This window comes from Oryx dammah, unplaced genomic scaffold (genome assembly GCF_014754425.2).
Source record: "Oryx dammah isolate SB20612 unplaced genomic scaffold, SCBI_Odam_1.1 HiC_scaffold_14, whole genome shotgun sequence".
Taxonomy (NCBI): Eukaryota; Metazoa; Chordata; class Mammalia; order Artiodactyla; family Bovidae; genus Oryx; species Oryx dammah.
Window position 1 is genome coordinate 13,454,817 of NW_024070198.1, and position 23,660 is coordinate 13,478,476.

The 23,660-nt window shown below is 43.2% G+C and overlaps 1 protein-coding gene across 2 annotated transcripts in view; it reads right to left on the reverse strand.

The window, feature by feature from the left end:
- IDE (insulin degrading enzyme) overlaps window positions 1–16,846 on the reverse strand; it is a 95,992-nt gene extending 79,146 nt beyond the window's left edge. For both annotated transcript variants that reach the window (XM_040254527.1, XM_040254526.1), the window contains exon 1: window positions 16,624–16,846. In XM_040254527.1, the coding sequence (XP_040110461.1) occupies window positions 16,624–16,721 (98 nt within the window). In that variant the 5' untranslated portion in view covers window positions 16,722–16,846. The remainder of the gene's footprint in view (window positions 1–16,623) is intronic.
- Window positions 16,847–23,660: the final 6,814 nt, after the last annotated feature.

Below are 23,660 nucleotides of genomic sequence, written 5' to 3' on the forward strand. Positions count from 1 at the left end.
TCAGGGTTGACATCCTGTAGGAATGACTGGTTTGATCCTGCAGCCCAAGTGACTCTCAAGAGTCTTCTCTGGCACCACAATTCGAAAGCATCAATTCTTTAGTTCTCAGCCTTTTAGATGGCCCTGCCCTCACATCCACACATGACTCCTGGAAAAACCATAGCTTTGACAATATGGACCTTTGTCTGCAAAGTGATATCTCTGTTTTTTAATACACTGATTCTATTTAGATACAGACTTAAAAAAAAAAAAAAAACCTTCTCCCTCAAGCCCCATCTAGGTGGCTGCCTACAACTTTGAAATCATAGCCCTGCTGCTGCATTCAAAAATAAAATAAATACGTAGCACTTCTGCTCTTCATAGCACTGGCTGCACTGTTACTGTCATTAGTTCGCATTCACTGAACATTTAATTATATGATGAAGACATACACACTATATGCATTTCCTCATTTCATTCTCACCACAAACTTGTGTGATAAATATTATTATTCTCCTCATTCTGCTGCTGAGGAAAAGTGCTTGAATAGGGCAATAATGATTACCAGGTCACACAGAGGTAAATGGCAGAGTCCAGGTCTTTTGGTTCCAGAATCCCCAAAGCAATCCAAGCCAAAGAATAATTATCTACATTCTCGCCCAGTCCCCAAAGGATCCGTATCAGCATGGACTCTTTCACAATACCATCACCGGTCCATAAAAGCAATGTTCAAATATTCAAGGCTATTAGGAAAATGAGTGAACCCACTTTGTGTTGCCTCAGCAGGCAAAACTAAGTCTAATGGTGGAAGGCGTAAGGACAGTTACTGACGCTTATGTAACTAATGAACAGTTAGAACATAGTCTTCACTGACGAGGTCCTGTTAGAAGTACCTGATCACCAAGTATTAAAGTAGAGGCTTGAATACTATTCATAATGTGATTCTTAAACTATTTTTTAAAAATATGCTTTCCTCTACGGAAACCTTATAGATATAGAATTCATAAAACAAAACTATTCTGGTTCAAGAGGAGCAGAGAAGTCAAGAGTCCCGGGCTCAGGGCCCCTTAGTGGCAGTGACAATATCAGGAATTCCCAAGACTCTGACAAGTACAGTTCACAGAATCTCAACATGAATGAATCTTGCAGACGTTATGTTAAGTGAAGCAAACGAGTCACGAAAGGACAAAGACTGTCTGATTCCACTTATATGTGATATCTAAGGTAGACAGAGACAGAAGGCAGAATCTTGGTCACGGGGGGTTGAAGGGAAGGGGGACGGGGGTTTTGTCAGACAGTTTCAGTTTGGGAAAATGAAAAGTTCTGGAGATGGAGGGTTGTGATGGTTGCAAACAAAGTAATTACACTGATGTGATACAGTTAGTGCCACTGAACTGCACACTTAAAAATGGGTAAAATGGTAAGTCACAATATTTTGCAATAAAAACAATAAAAATAAGCCATTAAATCAGTCAATGTGAATATGCAAAATAATAATACTAAATAAAATAAAATAAAAATACTAATGAGAGAAACTAGCTGTTTAAGAAATTAACATAATTATATGGGAAAAGGGTGGGAAAGAAATAAACTAACAACTAATTGGGAAATAGTATTTTGATTGGATACAATATAGAAAGAACTGTATGTAAATGTTATGATATAGTTATCAAAAGTGTTTCCTACAGAGGTATGGGTTAGCAATTATGAAAGTACCTTATATGTATACCAGAACTGATCAAATAAGTAAACAAACTGTAGATACTGAAATTCAGTATACTCAATGTCAGAAGAAGAAATTCTAAATAAGGAAAAAGAAAAGACTAAAATAAGCTTTTTAATACTAAATTAGAATCAGAGATATCAACACAAACTCATGACTTGGGATACACAGAGATTTAGAAATATAAATACGTGTATGTATGAGGGTAGCTAGACTATCCATTAAGAGCAATAACACCTCAGTGACTGTAACTACATCTAATGCCCAGATTGTGATCCTTAAACATCATTTTCCACCAAAAGGAAACAAGCGGTTGACCTCAGGGCTAGGGCAGAGAAAATACAAGATGAGCCTGAAACATCTTGTGGAGCCAGAAGTAAAGAAGTTCTCTAAAAAAGATGGGAGCTTATTGAAAGTACATAGTAGCCAACCCAAAGATGCTCCTAATGGCCAAAGCTAGAACAATTTGTGTAACAAATAATGGCAGCAGTGACTTTTAACCAATAGAATACATATCTGTGAATCCATACTGATAAAAATGAATAAATAAGTGAACAAAGGAGGGAGAAAGTAGTTTCTCACAGAATTTTAATTAATAAATAAAGAGGGAAATAATTACCATTAATCACAGTAAACAGTGTTGCAAAGATCCACCGGTGGAGGCTAAAAGTGGCTGCACCAATTTGATTCCCACCAACAGTGAACGAGGGTTCTTTTCTCCGCACCCTAACATTTTTCATTTGTTGTCTTTTTGATAATGGTCATCTTGACAGATCTGAGGTGATACCTCATTGTGGTTCTGATTTGCATTCCTGATGATTAGTGACAATGAACATCTTTTCATGTGCCTGTTGGCCATCTTTATGTCTTCTTTGGATAACTATCTATTAGACTCTCTGCCCATTTCTTGATCAGGTTGTATATTTTGATATTGAGCTGTATGAGTTCTTTGTACATTTTGGATAGTAATCCCTTATTGAATATATCATTTCATTATAAAATGATTTACAATAGCCAAGTTATGAAGTAATCTAAGTGCAAATCAATAGATGAATAAAGATATGAGAGATAAATGAATATGTGTGTGTATATCACACACAATGGAATATCACTCAACTATATAAAAAAGAATAAAATCTTGTCATTTGCAACAACATGGGTGGACCTAGACAGTATTACGCTAAGCCAAATAAGTCAGCGAGAAAGACAAATACTATATGATTTCATTTGTATGTGGAATCTTAAAAACAAAACAAATGAACAACCAGAAACAGAATCGCAGATATAGAGAACCAACAGGTGGTTGCCAGAGGGGAGTGGGTCGGTGGGGAAAACAGAGATAAGTGAGGGAGATTAAGAGGCACAAATCCCTAGTTGTAAAATAAATGAGTCATGGTATGTAATGTACAGTATGGGGAATATATTCAATAATTATGTACTATCTTTGTATGGTGAGAGATGGTAACTACACTTACTGTGATGATCATTGAAAATGTATAGAAATATCAATTTATAATGTCGTGTAACAGCAACTAACAGTGTTGGAGATCAATTACATTTCAAAAACAAACAAACTTCTGGATAAAGAGATCAGATTTGTGGTAACTAGAGGCAGAGGGATGGGGGAGGGGGAATTGTATGAAGATAGTCAAAAGGTACACATTTCCAGTTATGAGATAAATAGGTACTAGGAATATAATTTACACCATGATAAATATAATTAACACTGCTCTACGCTACACATGAACATCACCAGATGGTCAACACTGAAATCAGACTGATTACATCCTTTGCAGCCAAAGATGGAGAAGCTCTATACAGTCAGCAAAAATAAGACTGGGAGTGAACTGTGGCTCAGAGCATAAACTCCTTATTACCAAATTCAGACTTAAATTGAAGAAACTGGGGAAAACCACTAGTGCATTCAGGTATGACCTAAATCAAATGTCTTATGATTATACAGTGGAAGTGAGAAATAGATTTAAGGGACTAGATCTGATAGAGTGCCTGATGAACTATGGAATGAGGTTCGTGACAGTGTACAGGAGACAGGGAGCAAGACCATCCCCATGGAAAAGACACAAAAAAGCAAAATGGCTGTCTGAGGAGGCCTTACAAATAGCTGTGAAAAGAAGTGAAAAGCAAAGGAGAAAAGGAAAGATAAAAGCATCTGAATGCAGAGTTCCAAAGAATAGCAAGGAGATGAGAAAGCCTTACTCAGCAATCAATGCAAAGAAAGAGAGGAAAACAACAGAATGGGAAAGAACAATGGCACCCCACTCCAGTACTCTTGCCTGGAAAATCCCATGGACGGAGAAGCCTGGTGGGCTGCAGTCCATGGGGTCGCAAAGGGTCGGACACGACTGAGCGACTTCACTTTCACTTTTCACTTTCATGCGTTGAAGGAAATGGCAACCCACTCCAGTGTTCTTGCCTGGAGAATCCCAGGGACGGGAGGGTCTGGTGGGCTGCCATCTATGGGGTTGCAGAGAGTTGGACACAACTGAAGTGACTTAGCAGCAGCAGCAGCAGCAGCAGAGATCTCTTCAAGAAAATTAGAGATACCAAGGGAACATTTCATGCAAAGATGGGCTCGATAAAGGACAGAAATGGTATGGACCTAACAGAAGCAGAATATATTAAGAAGAGGTGGCAAGAATACACAGAACTGTACAAAAAAGATCTTCACAACCCAGATAATCACGATGTGATTACTCACTTAGAGCCAGACATCCTGGAATGTGAAGTCAGGTGGGCCTTAGAAAGCATCACTACGAACAAAGGTAGTGGAGGTGATGGAATTCCAGTTGAGCTATTTCAAATCCTGAAAGATGATGCTGTGAAAGTGCTGCATTCAACATGCCAGCAAATTTGGAAAACTCAGCAGCGGCCACAGGACTGGAAAAGGTCAGTTTTCATTCCAATCCCAAAGAAAGGCAATGTCAAAGAATGCTCAAACTACCACACAATTGCACTCATCTCACACGCTAGTAAGGTAATGCTCCAAATTCTCCAAGCCAGGCTTCAGCAATACGTGAACCATGAACTTCCAGATGTTCAAGCTAGTTTTAGAAATGGCAGAGGAACCAGAGATCAAATTGCCAACATGCGCTGGATCATGGAAAAAGCAAGAGAGTTCCAGAAAAACATCTATTTCTGCTTTATTGACTATGCCAAAGCCTTTGACTGTGTGGATCACAATAAACTGTGGAAAATTCTGAGAGAGATGGGAATACCAGACTACCAGACCTGCCGCTTGAGAAACCTATATGCAGGTCAGGAAGCAACAGTTAGAACTGGACATGGAACAACAGACTGGTTCCAAATAGGAAAAGGAGTATGTCAAGGCTGTATATTGTCACCCTGCTTTTTTAACGTATACAGAGTACATCATGAGGAATACTGGGCTGGAGGAAGCACAAGCTGGAATCAAGATTGCCAGGAGAAATATCGATAACGTCAGATATGCAGATGATACCGATACCGCCCTTATGGCAGAAAGTGAAAATGAACTAAAGAACCTCTTGATGAAAGTGAAAGAGGAGAGTGAAAAAGTTGGCTTAAAGCTCAACATTCAGAAAACGAAGATCATGGCATCCGGTCCCATCACTTCATGGGAAATAGATGGGGAAACAGTGCAAACAGTGGCTCACTTTATTTTTCTGGGCTCCAAAATCACTGTGGATGGTGATTGCAGCCACGAAATTAAAAGATGCTTGCTCCTTGGAAGGAAAGTTATGACCAACCTAGACATATTAAAAGGGAGCATATTAAAAGGCAGACACTACTTTGCCAACAAAGGTCCGTTTAGTGAAGGCTATGGTTTTTCCAGTGGTCATGTATGGATGTGAGAGTTGGAGTATAAAGAAAGTTGAACACCAAAGAATTGATGCTTTTGAACTGTGGTGTTGGAGAAGACTCTTCAGAGTCCATTGGACTGCAAGGAGATCCAACCAGTCCATCCTAAAGGAGATCAGGCCTGGGTGTTCACTGGAGGGGCTGATGTTGAAGCTGAAACTCCAATACTTTGGCCACCTGATGCGGAGAGCTGATCCACTGGAAAAGACCCTGATGCTGGGAAAGATTGAGGGGAGGAGGAGAAGGGGACGACAGAGGATGAGATGGTTGGATGGCATCATCGACAAATGGACATGAGTTTGAATAAACTCCGGGAGTTGGTGATGGACTGGGAGGCCTGGTGAGCTGCGGTTCATGGGGTCTCAAAGAGTTGGACATAACTGAGCGACTGAACTGAACTGAATGCTATATGTGAAAGTTTTAAGAGTAAACCCTAAGCATTCACATCACAAGGAGAAATATCTTTTCTATTTCTTTAATTTTGTATTTATATGAAATAATGGATGTTCAGTAAACTTACTGTAGTAATCATTTCAAGATATATGTAAGTCAAATCATTATGCTGTATACCTAAAGACTTACACCATTCTGTATGTCTGTTGTATCTCAAGAAGCTGAAACAAAAAAACGATAGTGGAAGTCTGCAAAGAACAACTGAAAGAATGGAGAAAAAATGAAGTTTTACGTCTTTTCTTGTCAAAGTTCCACAAAGGGTCTCTTCAAAAATTTGTTCCTTTAATCATTTGCTAACTAATCTGTAAAATCATTTAATTCTCAAGTATTCAGAATTCTACAACTCTAGTGCCAGATGGAAGAGCAAAAGCCATTCAGATCCTCTCTCTCATCTCTGTAGATTTATTCTACAGATATGTAGATTCATACTAAAACTCAGATATATGCTTTTCAGTTTAGGAAATCATTAGATCTTTTAAAAAGTTATCTTGTACATGCTCTCTTTCTCAAGTAGTTACTAGAATACATGTTTCAAATACTCCAGGTATCTTTTGAATGAAGGAGCAAACCAAGATAGAACAAAATATGAGATTCAGGAAACAGATTCGGTACTGGAGAGAAACAAAGGGAAATTCCAGGCAACCACTTTGCTAAAGGCCTGGAGCAAAACTAGTCCCGACTGCAGCTGAAGGGAAAGTGTCTGGAAGGAAAGCCTCCAAGGGAAAAACATGAAATCAATAGATCATTTAATAAGTTTTGTCATGTGGGAAATTGTACCAAGTGGCTGTGGGAGCAATTGGAAAGCAGGAGTATTATAAGTAAACAAAAAATGACAAAAGGCAAAGACAAAAAATATGAACAAGAAAAAGAATGTAATCAGATTACACTATTTAGCCTAGTAGTGAATAGTATTTGGAAAGTCATAATAATGTAAACACAGAAGACTACTATATCCAAAATTTGTGATATAACTTGTCAAAAGGATGGATAAGGGAAGAGAGTTAAATCTTGATCTAGGGAATTCCCTGGCGGTCGAGTGGTTAGGACTCTGCTGCTTTCACTGCCAAGGGCCCAAGTTCAATCTCTGGTTGGGGAACTAAGATCCCACAAGCTTCAAGGTGCGGCCAAAAAAAAAATTAAATCTCCATCTATTGTAAAAACAAATCAACAGATAATTTCTAAAATTAATAAATCAAAGAATAACAGTATTAGCATATTATTTCAAAACATTAAAATAAATTTCAAAATAAAAAGCTTAAAGAGTTGAATGTGGTTGCCTACAGGGAACATAAAGTAAGGGAAGGGGTAAGAGAAGGGAACTGCTGATTTTTGCTGGAAACCTTTTAGTACTATTGAACTCTTAAAAACTGCCTGTATTACTTTGATAAATATAAAATTTTTTAAACTAGCTATGTATTAAATAGATTTGTTATGTTTTTCCTGAAAAGGCAGGATGTTTGATGTTTAACATGCATGTAGAATGTCATATGTTCTTCAAAAAGAAAAAAAAATCACCAGTTCAAGTACTGAATCCAGAATCTCATTCCTTAAGAAAGTCAATTATACACTAGGCTTGCCCCACAAGCCACTTTCTTTTGTAGACAGGGAAAAAAAAAAAATGAGTTAGCCAGGACATGGAAGCAACCATCAGCAGATGAACGGATAAGAAAGCTGCAGTACATATACACAATGGAGTACTACTCAGCCATTAAAAAGAGTACATTTGAATCAGTTCTAATGAGGCAGATGAAACTGCAGCCTATTATACAGAGTGAAGTAAGCCAGAAAGAAAAACACCAATACAGTATACTAACGCATATATATGGAATTTAGAAAGATGGTAATGATAACCCTGTATGCAAGGCAACGAAAGAGACACAGATGTATAGAACAGTCTTTTGGACTCTGTAGGAGAGGGAGAGGGTGGAATGATTTGGGAGAATGGCATTGAAACATGTATAATATCGTATGTGAAACGAATTGCCAGTCCAGGTTCAATGCTGGATACTAGATGCTTGGGGCTGGTGCACTGGGATGACCCAGAGGAACGGTACGGGGAGGGAGGAGGGAGGGGGCTTCAGGATGGAGAACACGTGTATACCTGTGGCAGATTCATGTTGATGTATGGCAAAACCAATACAATACTGTAAAGTAATTATCCTCCAATTAAAATAAATTTATATTAAAAAAAATGAGTTGCAGGGCCCATTATGCTAGCCACTGAATTGTTGGATATTTTTTATCCAGTTACTATTGCAATTGAACTTGGATTTCTGTGACAGAAACCTCAGATAATAAGGAGTATTATCTGTAAAGCATCTATACTTTAATAAAAATTTTAAAAATAAAATAAATTACATACAAAAAAAGGCATTATTACCTTCCTCATAAACTGATCTTGATTGAGACTTTATTGTTAAACTACAAAGGAAACTAGAGATACTTAAACAATTAAAACAATTAAGAGCACCAACTGACTACAAATGTTGATGAGTTGTCAAAGGAATATTATTTATTATATATCACTTCATAAAACAACACAATCTCTACTGCCAGCAATTCAATTATACCAGCATCATGATTTCAAATGATTATGAGAACCTGCTCATTCTCAGATCCAAGGCACAGCTAGCTGCTGCTGCTGCTCAGTCACTTCAGTCGTGTCTGACTCTGTGTGACCCCACAGACGGCAGCTCACCAGGCTCCCCCATCCCTGGGATTCTCTAGGCAAGAACACTGGAGTGGGTTGCCATTTCCTTCTCCAATGCATGAAAGTGAAAAGGGAAAGTGAAGTTACTCAGTCGTGTCCGACTCTTAGCAACCCCATGGACTGCAGCCTACCAGGCTCCTCCGCCCATGGGATTTTCCGGGCAAGAGTACTGGAGTGGGGTGCCATTGCCTTCTCCAAGGCACAGCTAGAGAGCAAGGCAAAATTCCTTCTGAGGTTCCAACGGAGATTAGAGCTTTTATCAACATGAGGTCTCAGATTCATGGAGTTAGCAGGAACATTAAAGATGATCAGGTCCAACAACCCACAATCAAACAGCCAAGCTCATGGCAAACCAAGACTGGAGTCCAGTTGAACTGAGCCGTTGTAGGTAGAGCTCTTTTCTACCACACTGTGCTGTCTCATGTCCTATTCCTTTTGAAGCCAACTTTGTCCCTGTGAATAACTCAGACCAGGAAGAAATCTTGGAAATACACTACAGCCTCTAATTTCTTTATAATAAGAAACACACACACACACACACACAAATACTAGTTACTGGCTACACTGACATTTAGAGTACAGAAATGGCGAACTGTAAGCAAAAGTTGAATTACATTTATCACTGCTGCTGCTGCTAAGTCGCTTCAGTCGTGTCAGACTCTGTGCGACCCCACAGACAGCAGCCCACCAGGCTCCCCCGTTCCTGGGATTCTCCAGGCAGGAACACTGGAGTGGGTTGCCATTTCCTTCTCCAATGCAGGAAAGTGAAAAGTGAACGTGAAGTCGCTCAGTCATGTCTGGCTCTTAGCGACCCCATGGACTGCAGCCTACCAGGCTCCTCTGTCCATGGGATTTTCCAGGCAAGTGTATTAGAGTGGGTGCCATCGCCTTCTCCGACATTTATCACTAGGGCTTCCTATTTCCAGGAGCCCAGGTCCCTGTCAAATTCATCCAACAAATAATGAATTCCTACTGTGAGCGAGACACAGTACTATGTGCCAGGAAACCACTACAGGGGCTCTTGCTCCTGCAGAGCTCCCGGCCCCAGATATAACTCTACACATCCTAAAATAAAGTAGCTTGTAATGCTGGGCAAAGGATAATTATGATTTTTTTCAATCTTTATTTTGCCCCACTGCTGCACCTGACAAACCCGTCCTCTTGGTATGCCTTTAGGACGCCAGTCACCCAGCCGGCAGCACTGACACCTCACCTGGCTGGACTTCTCCCACTGCCTACAGCTGAATCATTCCAGAAGAGCCTTTCCTACACTGGTGGTGGTGGCGGTTTAGTTGCTAAGTCATGTTCGACTCTCTGCGACCCCATGGACTGTAGCCCACCAGGTTCCTCTGTCCGTGGGATTCTCTAGGCAAGAATACTGGAGTGGGTTGCCATTTCCTTTTCCAGGGGATCTTCCTGACACAACGATCAAACCTGCATCTTCTAGTTGGCAGGCAGATTCTTTACCGCTGAGCCACCTGGAGAGCCCCACTCAGGTGGTGCTAGTAGCAAAGCACCTGCTGCCAGGGCAGGAGACATAACAGACGCGGGTTCAGTCCCTGGGACAGGAAGATCCCTTGGAGGAGGGTATAGCAATCCGCTCCAGTATTCTTGCCTGGAGAACTCCACGGACAGAGGAGCCTGGCGGGCGACAGTTGGAGTCGCGAAGAGTTGGACACAACTGAAGTGACTTAGCATTGCATGGTGCTCCCTCCTAGCTAATTTCAAAGTCACTCAGGCCCAACTTCTTAGGCCTCTTTGATTCCTCCATCTCCTCCCATACCCAGTCAAAGTTGCTGCATCTTCTTTCACACGTATCTTCTGCAGACACTCTCCTTCCTTGTTATTTGCACTACTTCTTTATCCTTTGTCGATCTCTGCCTGCATTTAAACTGTGCTTCCCAAAACAGCCAGATTAATCATCCAAAAACATAGCTTACATATGTCACTCTACTATTCAAAAGGATCTGAAGCTCTCTATTTCCTTTAGGATAAAATCTCATCGTCCCTTGATTATATCGTGAACTGGACAATATATTTCTGAGCCTCCGCTAATACCATTCCTTCTATCTAAAATATTCTCTCTTTCCCCTCTCTGTTCATCCAAATTTCGTATTTCCTTCAAAGACATTTGCTCAAATACCATTTTCTCTGTGAAGCCCACTGTCATCTCACTGGTACACGAGCATTCTAGCCAGGACAAGAGTGCAAATAATCTGAGCAAGAAGGAGTGAAGCAAGGAGGCTGGTGTGACTGGATGAGGTGAGAGCATTTTGGAAATAAGATCAGAGAGATATCGAAAGGCCAGACCCCACAGGACCTTCCTGACCATTAAAAGGACTTTAAATCTGAACAAAATGGGGATCAATTACACACTTTCCTATATTCCCTAGCAAAGATATATGACTTGGCAGAAAGATCACGCTGCCAGTGGTAACAGGAACAGGCTACATGTAGAATGGCAAGTGCAGAAGCAAGGAAGCTAGTTAAGAGGCTATTATAGTAATCCGGGTACAAGGGTGCAGGCGGTGAGGAGTCTGAATATGGATATACAGGCTGACTGGATGAGGGACATGGGAAGAAAAAAGTAGTTAAGGATGATTCCAAGTTGCTGGTCCTAAACAAGTGGAAGAGCAGAGATATCTTTAACTGAGATAAGGGAGAAGACTGTGGCAGGAGCAGGTTTTGAGGTAGCAGATTTGGAGACAGGTTTGGGGTATGATCAGTTTAGGATGTATATCAGACATCCAAAGGAAAATGTCGAGCAGGTAATTTATTACCTCAATCTGAAATTCAGGGGAGAGGTTCTGGCTAGAGATATATATTTGACAATCGTCCAAATACACATCCGGCCAGTTTTAGAAAACTTCTGTGATGATGGGTATGTTCCGTATCTGCACTGCTCCATATGGCAGCCACAAGACACTTATGACTTGAAATGTGGATAGGGTGATTAAGGAACAGAATTGTTAATTTTAGTTAATTTACATTTAAATAAGCACATGTGGTTAGCGGCTACAAATGGGACAAAGCATGTACATGTGACTGGATAAGCATCTTAGTCAATGTAGGTAGAGAGGACTGGGTACTGGGTTAAGCCTACCACATCTTGTGATAGGAAATTTAAAAAAAAGAAACAACTCAAATCTCCATCAACAACGGAATAGAAAAATAATTAGTGACATATTCACATAAGATTGTCTTTCAACACTGAACACATAAATCTATGTGAATGAATCTCAGAAATAATGTTAAATGAAAAGAAGGAACTCAGAGAAGAAAATCTTCCATAAAGGTCAAAAGCAGACAAAACTAAACGATGCGCTGCTTAGGAATATATTAAAATTACTAAAACAATAAAGAAAAATCAAGGAATGATTATCCAAATATAGGATAACATCATCTCTTCACGGGAGGTGAGCACAGAGGGCTTCAAAGTTACTGAAACTTCCTTAACTGCATGGTGACTACACAGGCATTCATTTTGTTATTCTTTTTCATCCTATATACTTTTTCATCCTATATACTCTGACATGTAAAATATTAAATAATTAAAAGAGTATATAAATGAGGCAGTGTATGGTTAAATGTCAATGGACTATTTCAAAACATCTTAAAATCATTAAGTTCAGAAAAAGGAAAGATAACTGTGTGACCTCTATAGTGTCTAAGAAGGAGGAGAGATTTAGTCATATAAAGAAAAGAGGGAAGGGCATTCTAGAATAGGAATGAACAGGTCACATGCAAGAATCAGTAAATTAGTGAGTCTGACTGGAGACGAGTGAAGTTAGGTGGAAAAGTTGGGCTAAAGCCAGCTTATGAGATGCCTAAATGCTGGGTCAGGAAGTTTGGATTTAAAACAAAAAAAAGAAGTTTGGACTTCATCTTGAAATAGGGCAAAACCACTGGTGATGTCTAAATAAGTCAATACCATGGGAAAAGTGGTATATTAGTAGGACTAATATGATGATAAAGATCAACTAATAGAGAGACAGGAGGTTGGGAAAAAAACATAAAACTTGTAGCTGTGAGACATCACAGAAGATTTAGTATGGCCTGAACTACGATTCTGATGAAAAAGTTTACTCCAAGAAACTTTAGGATGAAAAGATTCAACAGTCTGATCTTGGGAACAGGCAGTGAAGGGGAAAGAGATTCAAAGATTACTCCCATTTTCAAGCTAAACTAAGGAAATGATAGCACCAACATATGCAAAACTAGGAAAATCAACAGAGAAAACCAGTTTTGAAGGAAGATCACTGATTCATGCATGGGATAAAAATCAGGCAGTGTGATAGCTTCCCCTCAGGGAACAGCTCATGAGTCACACTTCTTTTTAAGTAACATATTCTTAATAGGCAAAGAGAAAATATTTAATACATAGCTCTTTGGGAGGAATAAAAGCTGTTATAGCTTTTAACTCTACAAGAATTTTACAAGTACCATTTTAAAAGAATACTGTTACAATAATACTGAGTTGCTTTTCAAAATAAACTGAAAGAAGGGACAGAACACCAAAGGAGAGATGTTCCGTAAAATGTCAGAGATGAAGGAGTGAAACTACTCGATCCAATTTGACTGAATGCTCCTTGAGGACAGAATTTATCAACTGTCCCTGGATCCCCACAGCACTGAGCACAGTGAATGATCACTACAGAATACTGATACTTAAGTAAGGCTGAATGAACAGACAGAAAAGAGTGAGGGCAAAAACAAGCCAATTAGGAAAACCCTACCCAAGCCTCCAGAACCCAGCATACCTTAAAGGAGCTAACGCTATGGAAGGAGAGTGCTTTAGCCTTATCATCCTGGCTGAAAGGTAGGCTGAGCCTGTGGTACCTGGTTTAGGAGAGCTAAAATACCAAACAAAAAATGGAAAGGATGCCAATTCTCAAGGAAACATATATGGAGCTTCTGCTCCCCACATTACTACCTAATGAGACCGTCCCCAACTCTAACCTTTAAGGCAGACAGTAGAATGTAACTTTTTAAGTGTGTGGCTAAAGATATTCAAGGGCTTCCTGTCCTTTTAAACAGTTAAAAAGTCATTGTTTTGGTTGAAAGTGGTTTAAAAGTCTGAATCTCATACCACTATTGCTTAAGCCAGTAGAACAAAGAAATGCAAATAGAGCTACTGGTAAAGTGAGATGATGGATGCTCAGGTGTTTCAAGCGGTTGCCAGGGACTGGGCTATGACCTGCAGGTTCCCCCAGGTTAAGATAATTTGGCAGAGTCCCAACTTACCCAATATGGCTACAAAGGGAACAATGAGGCTGCTTTCTAAATGAACTGATCTTATACAAATGCCTTAAGACCGCCTCTTTCTCAAGAGGTTAAAACAGAAAAGAAATGGCCAAACATTGGCAATTGTTGTTCAGTCGCTAAGTAGTGTTCGACTCTTTGAGACCCCAAGGACTGCAGCACACCGGCCTTCCCTGTCCTTCACTATCTCCTGGAGTTTGGTCAAACTCATGTCCATTGAGTCAGTGCTGCCATCCAACCATCTCATCCTCTGTCGCCCCCTTCTCCACCTGCCTTCAATCTTCCCAGCATCAGGGTCTTTTCCAATGAGTCAGTTCTTTGCATCAGGTGGCCAAAGTATTGGAGCTTCAGCATCAATCCTTCCAAGGAATATTCAGGGTTGATTTCCTTTAAGGATTGACTGGTTCAATCTGCCTGCTGTCCAAGGGACTCTCAAGAGTCTTCTCCAATACTACAGTTCAGAGGCAGAATAAAATAACAGTTCAGAGCTCATGCTCTGGCACCATACAGACATGGGTTAAATCCCAGTTCTTCCAGTAAACAGCTACATAACCATATATTTTAACACATTCCGATTATGCAAAGTAAGATTGATTACCTTCCTCAAGATTTAAATATATGATAACTTCAGATGTTAGTATGTTCCTTCCTAAAACTACACCATGACCCCTTTGATTGGACCTGCATTTTCCTTACTAGCCTCAGCCAGTAATTTTTAGTGAAGAGCTTTCTAGATGGATGATCTCAATTATTGTGCTTTGAATCTCCAATTTCCCTCTCTGAGAACCACTTTACTTTGAAGTTCTGGTTCTTCAACCCATGCCCTGGGCTTCATCAGTGAAAGTGAAGAACAGGAGGAGAAAAAACAAAGAAAATCGAATTATAAGTAGAACTTACAAACGTTGTAAGTGTGTGTAAGTGTGTAAACTTAAAATTGATGCTTTCTTTAAAAATCACAAATTCTGTAGAACCTATTAGCAATAATTTTAATAAGTGTTCTTACACATAGGAGGCCCAGGGAGGTACCCTGCCTATGCTCAGCGCCCCCACTTCCCTCTCTCAACTCAGGGATCTTTCTGTATGTTGTAGTGGAATCTGTGGTGTAGTGGGAAACAGAGAGGGAAAAGTTCCACAGATTCTTCATTTGCATTTGGCCTCGTTTAGAACCATTATTGCTCTTCTAGTTCAGACAGTAAAGACTAAGTCCCAACCAGTTTCAACTCCCTTATGATCCTGCACACAGCCACCAAATTAAATGCTAAACCAGCAGTCTTCATGAACATCCCTTCCCACCTCAAAACCTCTTAAGGGCTCCCTACCTTTTATTCACTAGAAAGAGCCCAACTCAAATCCAAAGGCCAGGCTAACATCATTCTACTTTTATAGCACAGTTCTTGTTTCTTCCTAATTCCCCGAAGGAAATTCTTTAAGGCTCTGACTAATCTGCTCATTGTGCTCCCAACACAGACAAACCTGCACGCCCAGGAAAGATTACACCCATCCCCACGCACCTTTCCTTCAAAGGCCAGCCCAGACAGCCCCATCTTTGCCCCGCAACCGTGCTTCTCAAACACACTGCCCCGTCTTCTGACCCTCACAAGTACACCTCTTTGTACTGGCTATACTCTCGTGGCATCTCAATCCATTCCAACCACTTTGAAGGCAGGCCACGTTCATTACACAGAGGATCATCACTGTGCCCTGCACTTAGTAGATTCGGGGTATTTTTTAAACCAGAGGAGGAGTTCAAATGCTGTATCTAAGTAGGGCAAGACAATACTGCCCATCTTTGCCGATTCCCCTTTATTCACAGTAAAGGGTATTATTCAGCCTTCGCTACAACGCTGAAAATTTCTAGTATACACAGAACAGTCATGTGGAGAGAGCACGCCACCGGATGGCGGAAACCTGCGTCCCAATCCTGGTTTTTGCCACCAGCTCCGCATCTGTAGGGAAATCGCACAACCTCTCTGGGCCTCGGTGGTCTCAGGTGTAAAGCGGGGGAGCCACTGTAAGGGCTTCCAGGGTGCCTCTCGGCTCCCACAGTCCCCCCACAGGAAAGCCAACACTCGGCTGCTCGAGAAGGCGGAGGCAGGCAAACTTTTACACTTCCCAGGGCTGGCATTTCCAAACGGGAGTGGAACTCAGTCCGCACAGGGACAAGCGGGGCTGAGAGGAAGGTGAGAAGCAGTGTCCCCGAACTCGGATCCTCTACCCCGTGGCCAGGAACAGTCCGCCCCGGGTTCCTGGCCCCTCACAGGCAGACTTCCCCCGAGAGCGGCCCGGCCCGGTGCGGCTCCCGGGAGCGGGCAGAGGCGACTGTCCGCGCCCGTGCCCCGCGCCCCCGGCACTTGTGACACACGCCGGGTGACCCGGGTCACAGCCTCCGTCCGTCCTCACCGCCTGAGGGACGCCCTTCTCTCCCGGGCAAGGCTCCTCGCTGCCGCCCCGCGAGCCGCCCTTCCGGGCCCCGGGCGGCCTCGGTGCGGCCGCCCGGGCCCCAGGCCGCCGGGACCGGCGGCGTGAGGGGAGGCGGCGGCGGCGGCAGCTTTAAGTGCTGAATCACCACTTTGCAACCCGAGCTCCAAACCACCGTGACCTGCGGGCCCCGAGGGCCCGGACGCTCCGCTCGGCTTACCCACAGAGGCGCTCCGAGGGCGGCAGGCGGGCGCCGAGGACCGAGCGGAAGGTGCTGGGCAGCGCGGGGTGCAGCAGCCACGCTAGCCGGTACCGCATACCCCAGCGAAGCCGCCGGGATCACCGCGAACGCTTCCTTCTTGCGCCCAGCCGGCCTCGCTCACTGCGCATGCTCAGGCTGCCGCGCCGCGCCGCCTCCCGGGAGCGTCCGAGCGGCCGCCTCTCCGGGTTTTCCCCGGAGCCCGACGAGGCGTGGACGGCGGGCGGCCGAGACACCGGCTGGCGGGAGGGACGGAATGTAGCCCGGGAGCTGCGGGAGCCGGGCCACCAGGCTTCCCCGGGCGAAGAGGGAGCCTGCTGGGTCACGCCGGATCCCCGCGTGAGGGCGGCTGTGTGTATCTGGTCTGTGTTAGCCGGGCGCAGGGGACTCACGAATACTGTGAGGGCACAAGGGGCCATGTCTGCGGAGGCGCCCCCATTGGCTGTCGGTCCCGGCGGTGCAGGTGCTGGAACAAGGTCCGCTGGCGAGGCGACCTCCCACAAAATGAATCGGCGACTGGCGCGCGGCCCGCGGGCTCCCTCTAGAGCGCGATGGGGACGTGGACGGTGGGGTGGGGGACTGGGGAGAAGTTAAACGCGAGAGTCCCCCAGAGAGAGGCCGGGACCTGGGGGGAGTTTCCACCCTGGGAAACTAGCAACCCTTCAAAGACCTAGGTGGACATGGGACCGGCCACCGCAAAACAAGGCCTTCGTGGATTTACAAATCCAGAACAAAAACTACCGCTCTGTACTGCTGCTGCTGCTGCTGCTACTACTACATTAAAAAAAAAAAAAAAAGTATGGGTAGTATTCAGTGTACTTCAGGCACTATTTGTTAAGACTTTTTTCTCGATGGCTTTATGATGTTTTGCATCCAAGAACAAGGTAATTGTTGTTATGAATTTAACTTTCCTTTACGTTATTTTACAGGGTTTTTTTTTTTTAAGAAAAGCGCAATTAGGGTTAGCAATTCCCTAGCTTGGGGCTCCCCAGGTGACCCAGTGACAGAATCGCTTGCCAATGCAGGAGAAATGGGTTCGATCCCTGATGGGAGAAGATCACGAATGTTGGGACACAACTAATCCCAAGTGTCACCACTATCGAGCCTGTGCTCTAGAGCCCGGGAATGGCAAGTCTTGAGCCCACGGTGCCCTAGACCCCTTGCTCTACAACAAGAGAAGCCACTGCAATAAGACCGCAGACTGCAACTAGAGAGTAGCGCCACCCCCCACCCCACCCAGAGAAAAGCTGGCTCAGCGGTGAAGACCCAGCACAGCGCACCCCCCGCACCCCCTCCAAAAAAAAAGAATCCTGTCAGTGCAGGAGATGTAGGAGAGCTGGGGAAGATCTTCCCCTGGGTGGGGAAGATCCCCTGGAGAAGGTAAGGATAGAGTTATCTTCAGAATTATGCTTCAGAATTCTTGCCTGGAAAAATTCCATGGACAGAGGAGCCTAGTGGGGTATAGTCCTTGGGATCACAAAGAGTTGGAAGCAACTGAGAGACTGAAAACACAAACACAGACACTTCCCTAACTTAAGTGCTTTTAGGTTCCTGATGTGGCAGACCAGAGACTGCAGCCAAAAACAGTGTTCTGAATCCTATTATTGCTTCTAAGGGGAATCAGAAGGATCCCTGAAGTGGATAATTCATCAGTGAGGTTCTTGGGGATCTTTTTTTTTTACCATATACTTTCAGCTAAAGGTAAACCCGGGAGGGATGAAAACTGAGGCAGCAGAAAGGAGGCAGCCCTCCTAGTGTTGTAAGGTACAATTTCACAATGTTACATTCTCGTTCCAGCCCATCTGTTTTAGTTTCTGGTGGCTGCCATAACAAATTACCACCAATTTAGTGGCTTAAAACAACAGAAATTTATTCTCTCACAGTCTGGAGGCCAGAAGGCCAAAATTAAGATGGTGGCAGGGTGGCACTCCCTACAGACAGTCTTAGGGGAGAATCTGTTCTTTGCCTCTTTCAACTTCCTTGGCTTCAGGCCCTGTTACTCCAATAAGCATCTTTACATTGCCTTCTCTGTGTGTCTTTTCTTTTGTCTCTTAATAGGACATTTGTCATTGGATTTAGGGCACAGCAAGGTAATCCAGGATGATCCTATCTCATCCTTAACTTAATTACATCTGCAAAGACACTTTTTTCTAAATAATGTTAACATTTACAGGCTACTGGGTTTAGGACATGTCTTTTGGGAGGCCATTATTCACCCCCATCGTTCTAGCCTCTACCCCTGCCTGTTCACCAACTCCAAATCACACAGCCGTCACAGGTAACTGATGCTTTGTTGTTTAGTTGCTCAGTTGTGTCCGACTGTTTTGCAGCTGCATGGACTGTAGCCCAGCAGGCTCCTCTGTCCATGGGATTTCCCAGGCAAAAATGCTGGAGTGGGCTGTTGCCATTTCCTTCTCCAGGGGATCTTACCAACCCAAGGATTGAACTCCCATCTCCTGCATTGGCAGGCAGATTCTTTACCACTGAGTCACCTAGGAAACCCCCAACTGATGCTTACAACAATATGAACTTGTCAGTGCTCTTTCAACCCCTGTTGAAAAGGCATTGCCTTTACAAAGCTTTCCTTCAGTTCCATTCTTCACATACCCTACTGGAAATAACCACTCTCTAAGGGCACTTACTTGAATCTTAATCTTCCATATGTGTTAAGAAGCAATAGATTGGGAATGATTTCTTACTCATTTTTGTAAGCACATGCTTACACAATGTTTGTCAAATGCATGTTTGCTGAATCTCATTAAGCCTCTAGGTGTAACTACAATTTATAGGAAATACAGGGGACAAATCTGTTAAATCACACCATAAAGATACAATTGGTAAAGTTTAGAATATTTGTAGTATCACACAACAAATGATTTATTTCTTCTACAAATAAATTGCAAAATAAAGAGAAGAAGGAAAAGCCTGTGAATTAAAAGGGAGTTGGAATTGGTGAGCTATGACAAGCTGTTATAAAATTTAAATGAAAATGCAAAGGGCCAGGAAGACCCAAGCCAATCTTGAAACAGAATCTGGAACATTTACACTACCAAATTTTTCCTTTTCTTCTTCTTGTATTTTCTTTTTTTTGCTGTACCATAGGCTTGTGGAATCTTAGTTCTTTGACCAGAGATTGAACCCAGGCCCTCAGCAGTGAGAGTACAGAGTCCTAATGTCTGGACTGTCAGGAAATTCCCACTACCAAATATTAAAAGTTACTATTTAGCTTTAGTAATTGAGAAAATATGTTAATGGTATCAGGGCAGACAAATAGGCATGGAAAACCATTTACTAGTATCTACAAAAGCTACACATATGTGTATGTTATGACCCAGCAATTCCAGCTTTAGCTGTGTACTCATCAGAAATGTGAACATATATCCATGAAGATGCATGTACTAGAATATTCATAGTAGTGTAAGTATTAACAGTCCCCAACTGGGAACTGGTTTTAGAAAATGCAGAGGAACCAGAGATCAAATTGCCAACATCCGCTGGATCATGGGAAAAGCAAGAGAGTTCCAGAAAAACATCTATTTCTGCTTTATTGACTATGCCAAAGCCTTTGACGGTGTGGATTACAATAAACTGTGGAAAATCTGAGAGAGATGGGAATACCAGACCACCTGACCTGCCTCTTGAGAAATCTGTATGCAGGTCAGGAAGCAACAGTTAGAACTGGACATGGAAAAACAGACTGGTTCCAAATAGGAAAACGAGTACGTCAAGGCTGTATATTGTCACCCTGCTTATTTAACTTCTATGCAGAGTACATCATGAGAAATGCTGGACTGGAAGAAACACAAGCTGGAATCAAGATTGCCGGGAGAAATGTCAATAACCTCAGATATGCAGATGACACCACCCTTATGGCAGAAAGTGAAGAGGAACTCAAAAGCCTCTTGATAAAAGTGAAAGGAAAGTGAAAAAATTGGCTTAAAGCCCAACATTCAGAAAATGAAGGTCATGGCATATGGTCCCATCACTTCATGGGAAATAGATGGGGAAACAGTGGAAACAGTGTCAGACTTTATTTGGGGGGTGCTCCAAAATCACTGCAGATGGTGACTGCAGCCATGAAATTAAAAGACACTTACTCCTTGGAAGAAAAGTTATGACCAACCTAGATAGCATATTAAAAAGCAGAGACATTACTTTGCCGACTAAGGTCCGTCTAGTCAAGGCTATGGTTTTTCCAGTAGTCATATATGGATGTGAGAGTTGAACTGTGAAGAAGGCTGAGCGCCCAAGAATTGATGGTTTTGAACTGTGGTGTTGGGAAAAGACTCTTGAGAGTCCCTTGAACTGCAAGGAGATCCAACCAGTCCATTCTGAAGGAGATCAGCCCTGGGATTTCTTTGGAAGGAATGATGCTAAAGCTGAAACTCCAGTACTTTGGCCACCTCATGTGAAGAGTTGACTCATTGGAAAAGACTCTGATGCTGGGAGGGATTGGGGGCAGGAGGAGAAATGGACAACAGAGGATGAGATGGCTGGATGGCATCACTGACTCGATGGATGTGAGTCTGAGTGAACTCCGGGAGTTGGTGATGGACAGGGAGGCCTGGCGTGCTGCGATTCATGGGGTCGCAAAGAGTCAGACACGACTGAGCGACTGAACGGAACTGAACTAAGGATTTGGTTCAGAATAATTCCATCTTCAGTGAAAGATGAGGGAAGTGGGGAAATATTGGTCAGGAACTGATAATTATTGAAACAAGATAATAGTGAAAGGTTGTTGCTGAACCACGCAAAGACTTCGGGATTCTTGGCCTCTGGAGAAGAAGAATTAAATCCAGGGCCAGAGACAAGGCTTGATCGCTCAGAGCTTTTGTATAATAAAGTTCTATTAAAGTATAAAGGAGATAGAGAAAGCTTCTGACATAGGCAACAGAAGGGGGCAGAAAGAGTTCCCCCTTGCTAGTGTTAGCAATGGAGTTATATACTCTCCAATGAATCCAAAGAATGTCTGGAGGTTGTAAAGACCTCACTAGACCTACTCCCATAATTTACATTTTCAGTTCAGTTCAGTTTAGTCACTCAGTCATGTCCAACCCTTTGCGACCCCATTAACCACAGCACACCAGGCCTCCCTGTCCATCACCATCTCCCGGAGTTCAATCATGTGATGCCTTCCTTCAGTCCTGTTTGTCTTGAGAGTCTAATCCCTGAAACCTTCACCTCTGGGGACGGTCTCTCTTCCAGTGTGGTCCTTTGCAGACATGGAGCCGGGGCGGCTTAGATGCCTGAGGGCAATCCCGCTTGAGGTGCCCCTCCTTTCCACAGTAATAGCAAGCCCGTCCCTTTTCACCTGGGTCCCTCTGGGCATTTTTCTCAGGCTGTCTAAGAATGGTTCTCATAGCCATTGAGAGGGCCCCCGCCTGTTCCTTTGTCTTTTTCTGACTTTCTTTTCTATAATAGACTGTCTGAGCTAGTTGTAACAGATAATCTAAAGACTGATTTGGTCCATACGCCCATTTTAATAGCCCATTTGGCTATCTGGAGCCGACTGAGTGAGAAATCTATCCTTTAAGATCACTTTTGGAGAAGGCAATGGCACTCCACTCCAGTACTCTTGCCTGGAAAATCCCACGGGCAAAGGAGCCTGGTGGGCTGCAGTCCATGGCGTCGCTGAGGGTCGGACACGACTGAGCGACTTCCCTTTCACTTTTCACTTTCATGCATTGGAGAAGGAAATGGCAACCCACTCCAGTGTTCTTGCCTGGAGAATCCCAGGGATGGGGGAGCCTGGTGTGCTGCCGTCTCTGGGGTCACACAGAGTCAGACACGACTGAAGCGACTTAGCAGCAGCAGCAAGATCACTTTTTCCTCTTCACTTTCGTGATCAATCTCAGTGAATCTGCGAAGGGCTTCTCTCAGTGTATCTAGGAATTTACCAGGAGCTTCCTTCTCCTGTTCTATGTTTGCAAATTTGCCATAGTTTAAAGGACAAAATGACTCTGATCCCATCTTCCTTTAGCTGTGTTGTAGTCCCAGTCTGGTTCTATAGTTGGCACCGCCTGATTCCTAGTGGGGAGGGCAGTTTTCTCATCCTCCCTCTTCCCTACTGGTTCATTACCAAACCATTCATCTCCATAAGCAACCACTTTCCCCAAAACTTGAGGTTTTGAGTCGGGGGTCAGCATTTGTCCCAAGATATACATCACATCCTTCCAAGTAAGGTCATAAAGCAGAGTAACTCCTTTAAAAGCTCTAATATATTTTTCTGGGTCTTTTAAATAGTCTCCCAGATCCTCCTTGATTTTTTGTACTTCTTGATAAGAAAAAGGCTTATTAACTCTCATAGACTCTCATAGCACCCAGTGGGTGCTTCATGAAGAGGCAACAGCTTGTGTGGATGTTCCTCTGTCTCTCTGGCTGCTCTGCACATATGATCCCAGAGGTAGATTGGCGAAAACTGCTTTTCTTTATCTCTTTGTCTCCTGTCCTCCATCTCATCTCAATAGCAAAGTAGGAGGACAGGGGGGAGCTGAAGGACTCACACCCAAATCTATACCCTTAGGACACAAGTCTGGCATATTTCGCAGAGAGAAAAAGGGCAACAGATATGCTAAATTCAGTTCAGTCGCTCAGTCGTGTCCGACTCTTTGCGACCCCATGAACCTCAGCACGCCAGGCCTCCCTGTCCATCACCAACTCCCGGAGTCCACCCAGACTCATGTCCATTGAGTCGGTGATGCCATCCAGCCATCTCATCCTCTGTCGTCCATTTCTCCTCCTGCCCTCAATCCCTCCCAGCATCAGAGTCTTTTCCAATCAGTCAACTCTTCACATGAGGTGGCCAAAGTACTGGAGTTTCAGCTTCAGCATCATTCCTTCCAAAAAAATCCCAGGGCTGATCTCCTTCAGAATGGACTGGTTGGATCTCCTTGCAGTCCAAGGGACTCTCAAGAGTCTTCTCCAACACCACAGTTCAAAAGCATCAATTCTTCGGCGCTCAACTTTCTTCCCAGTCCAACTCTCACATCCATACATGA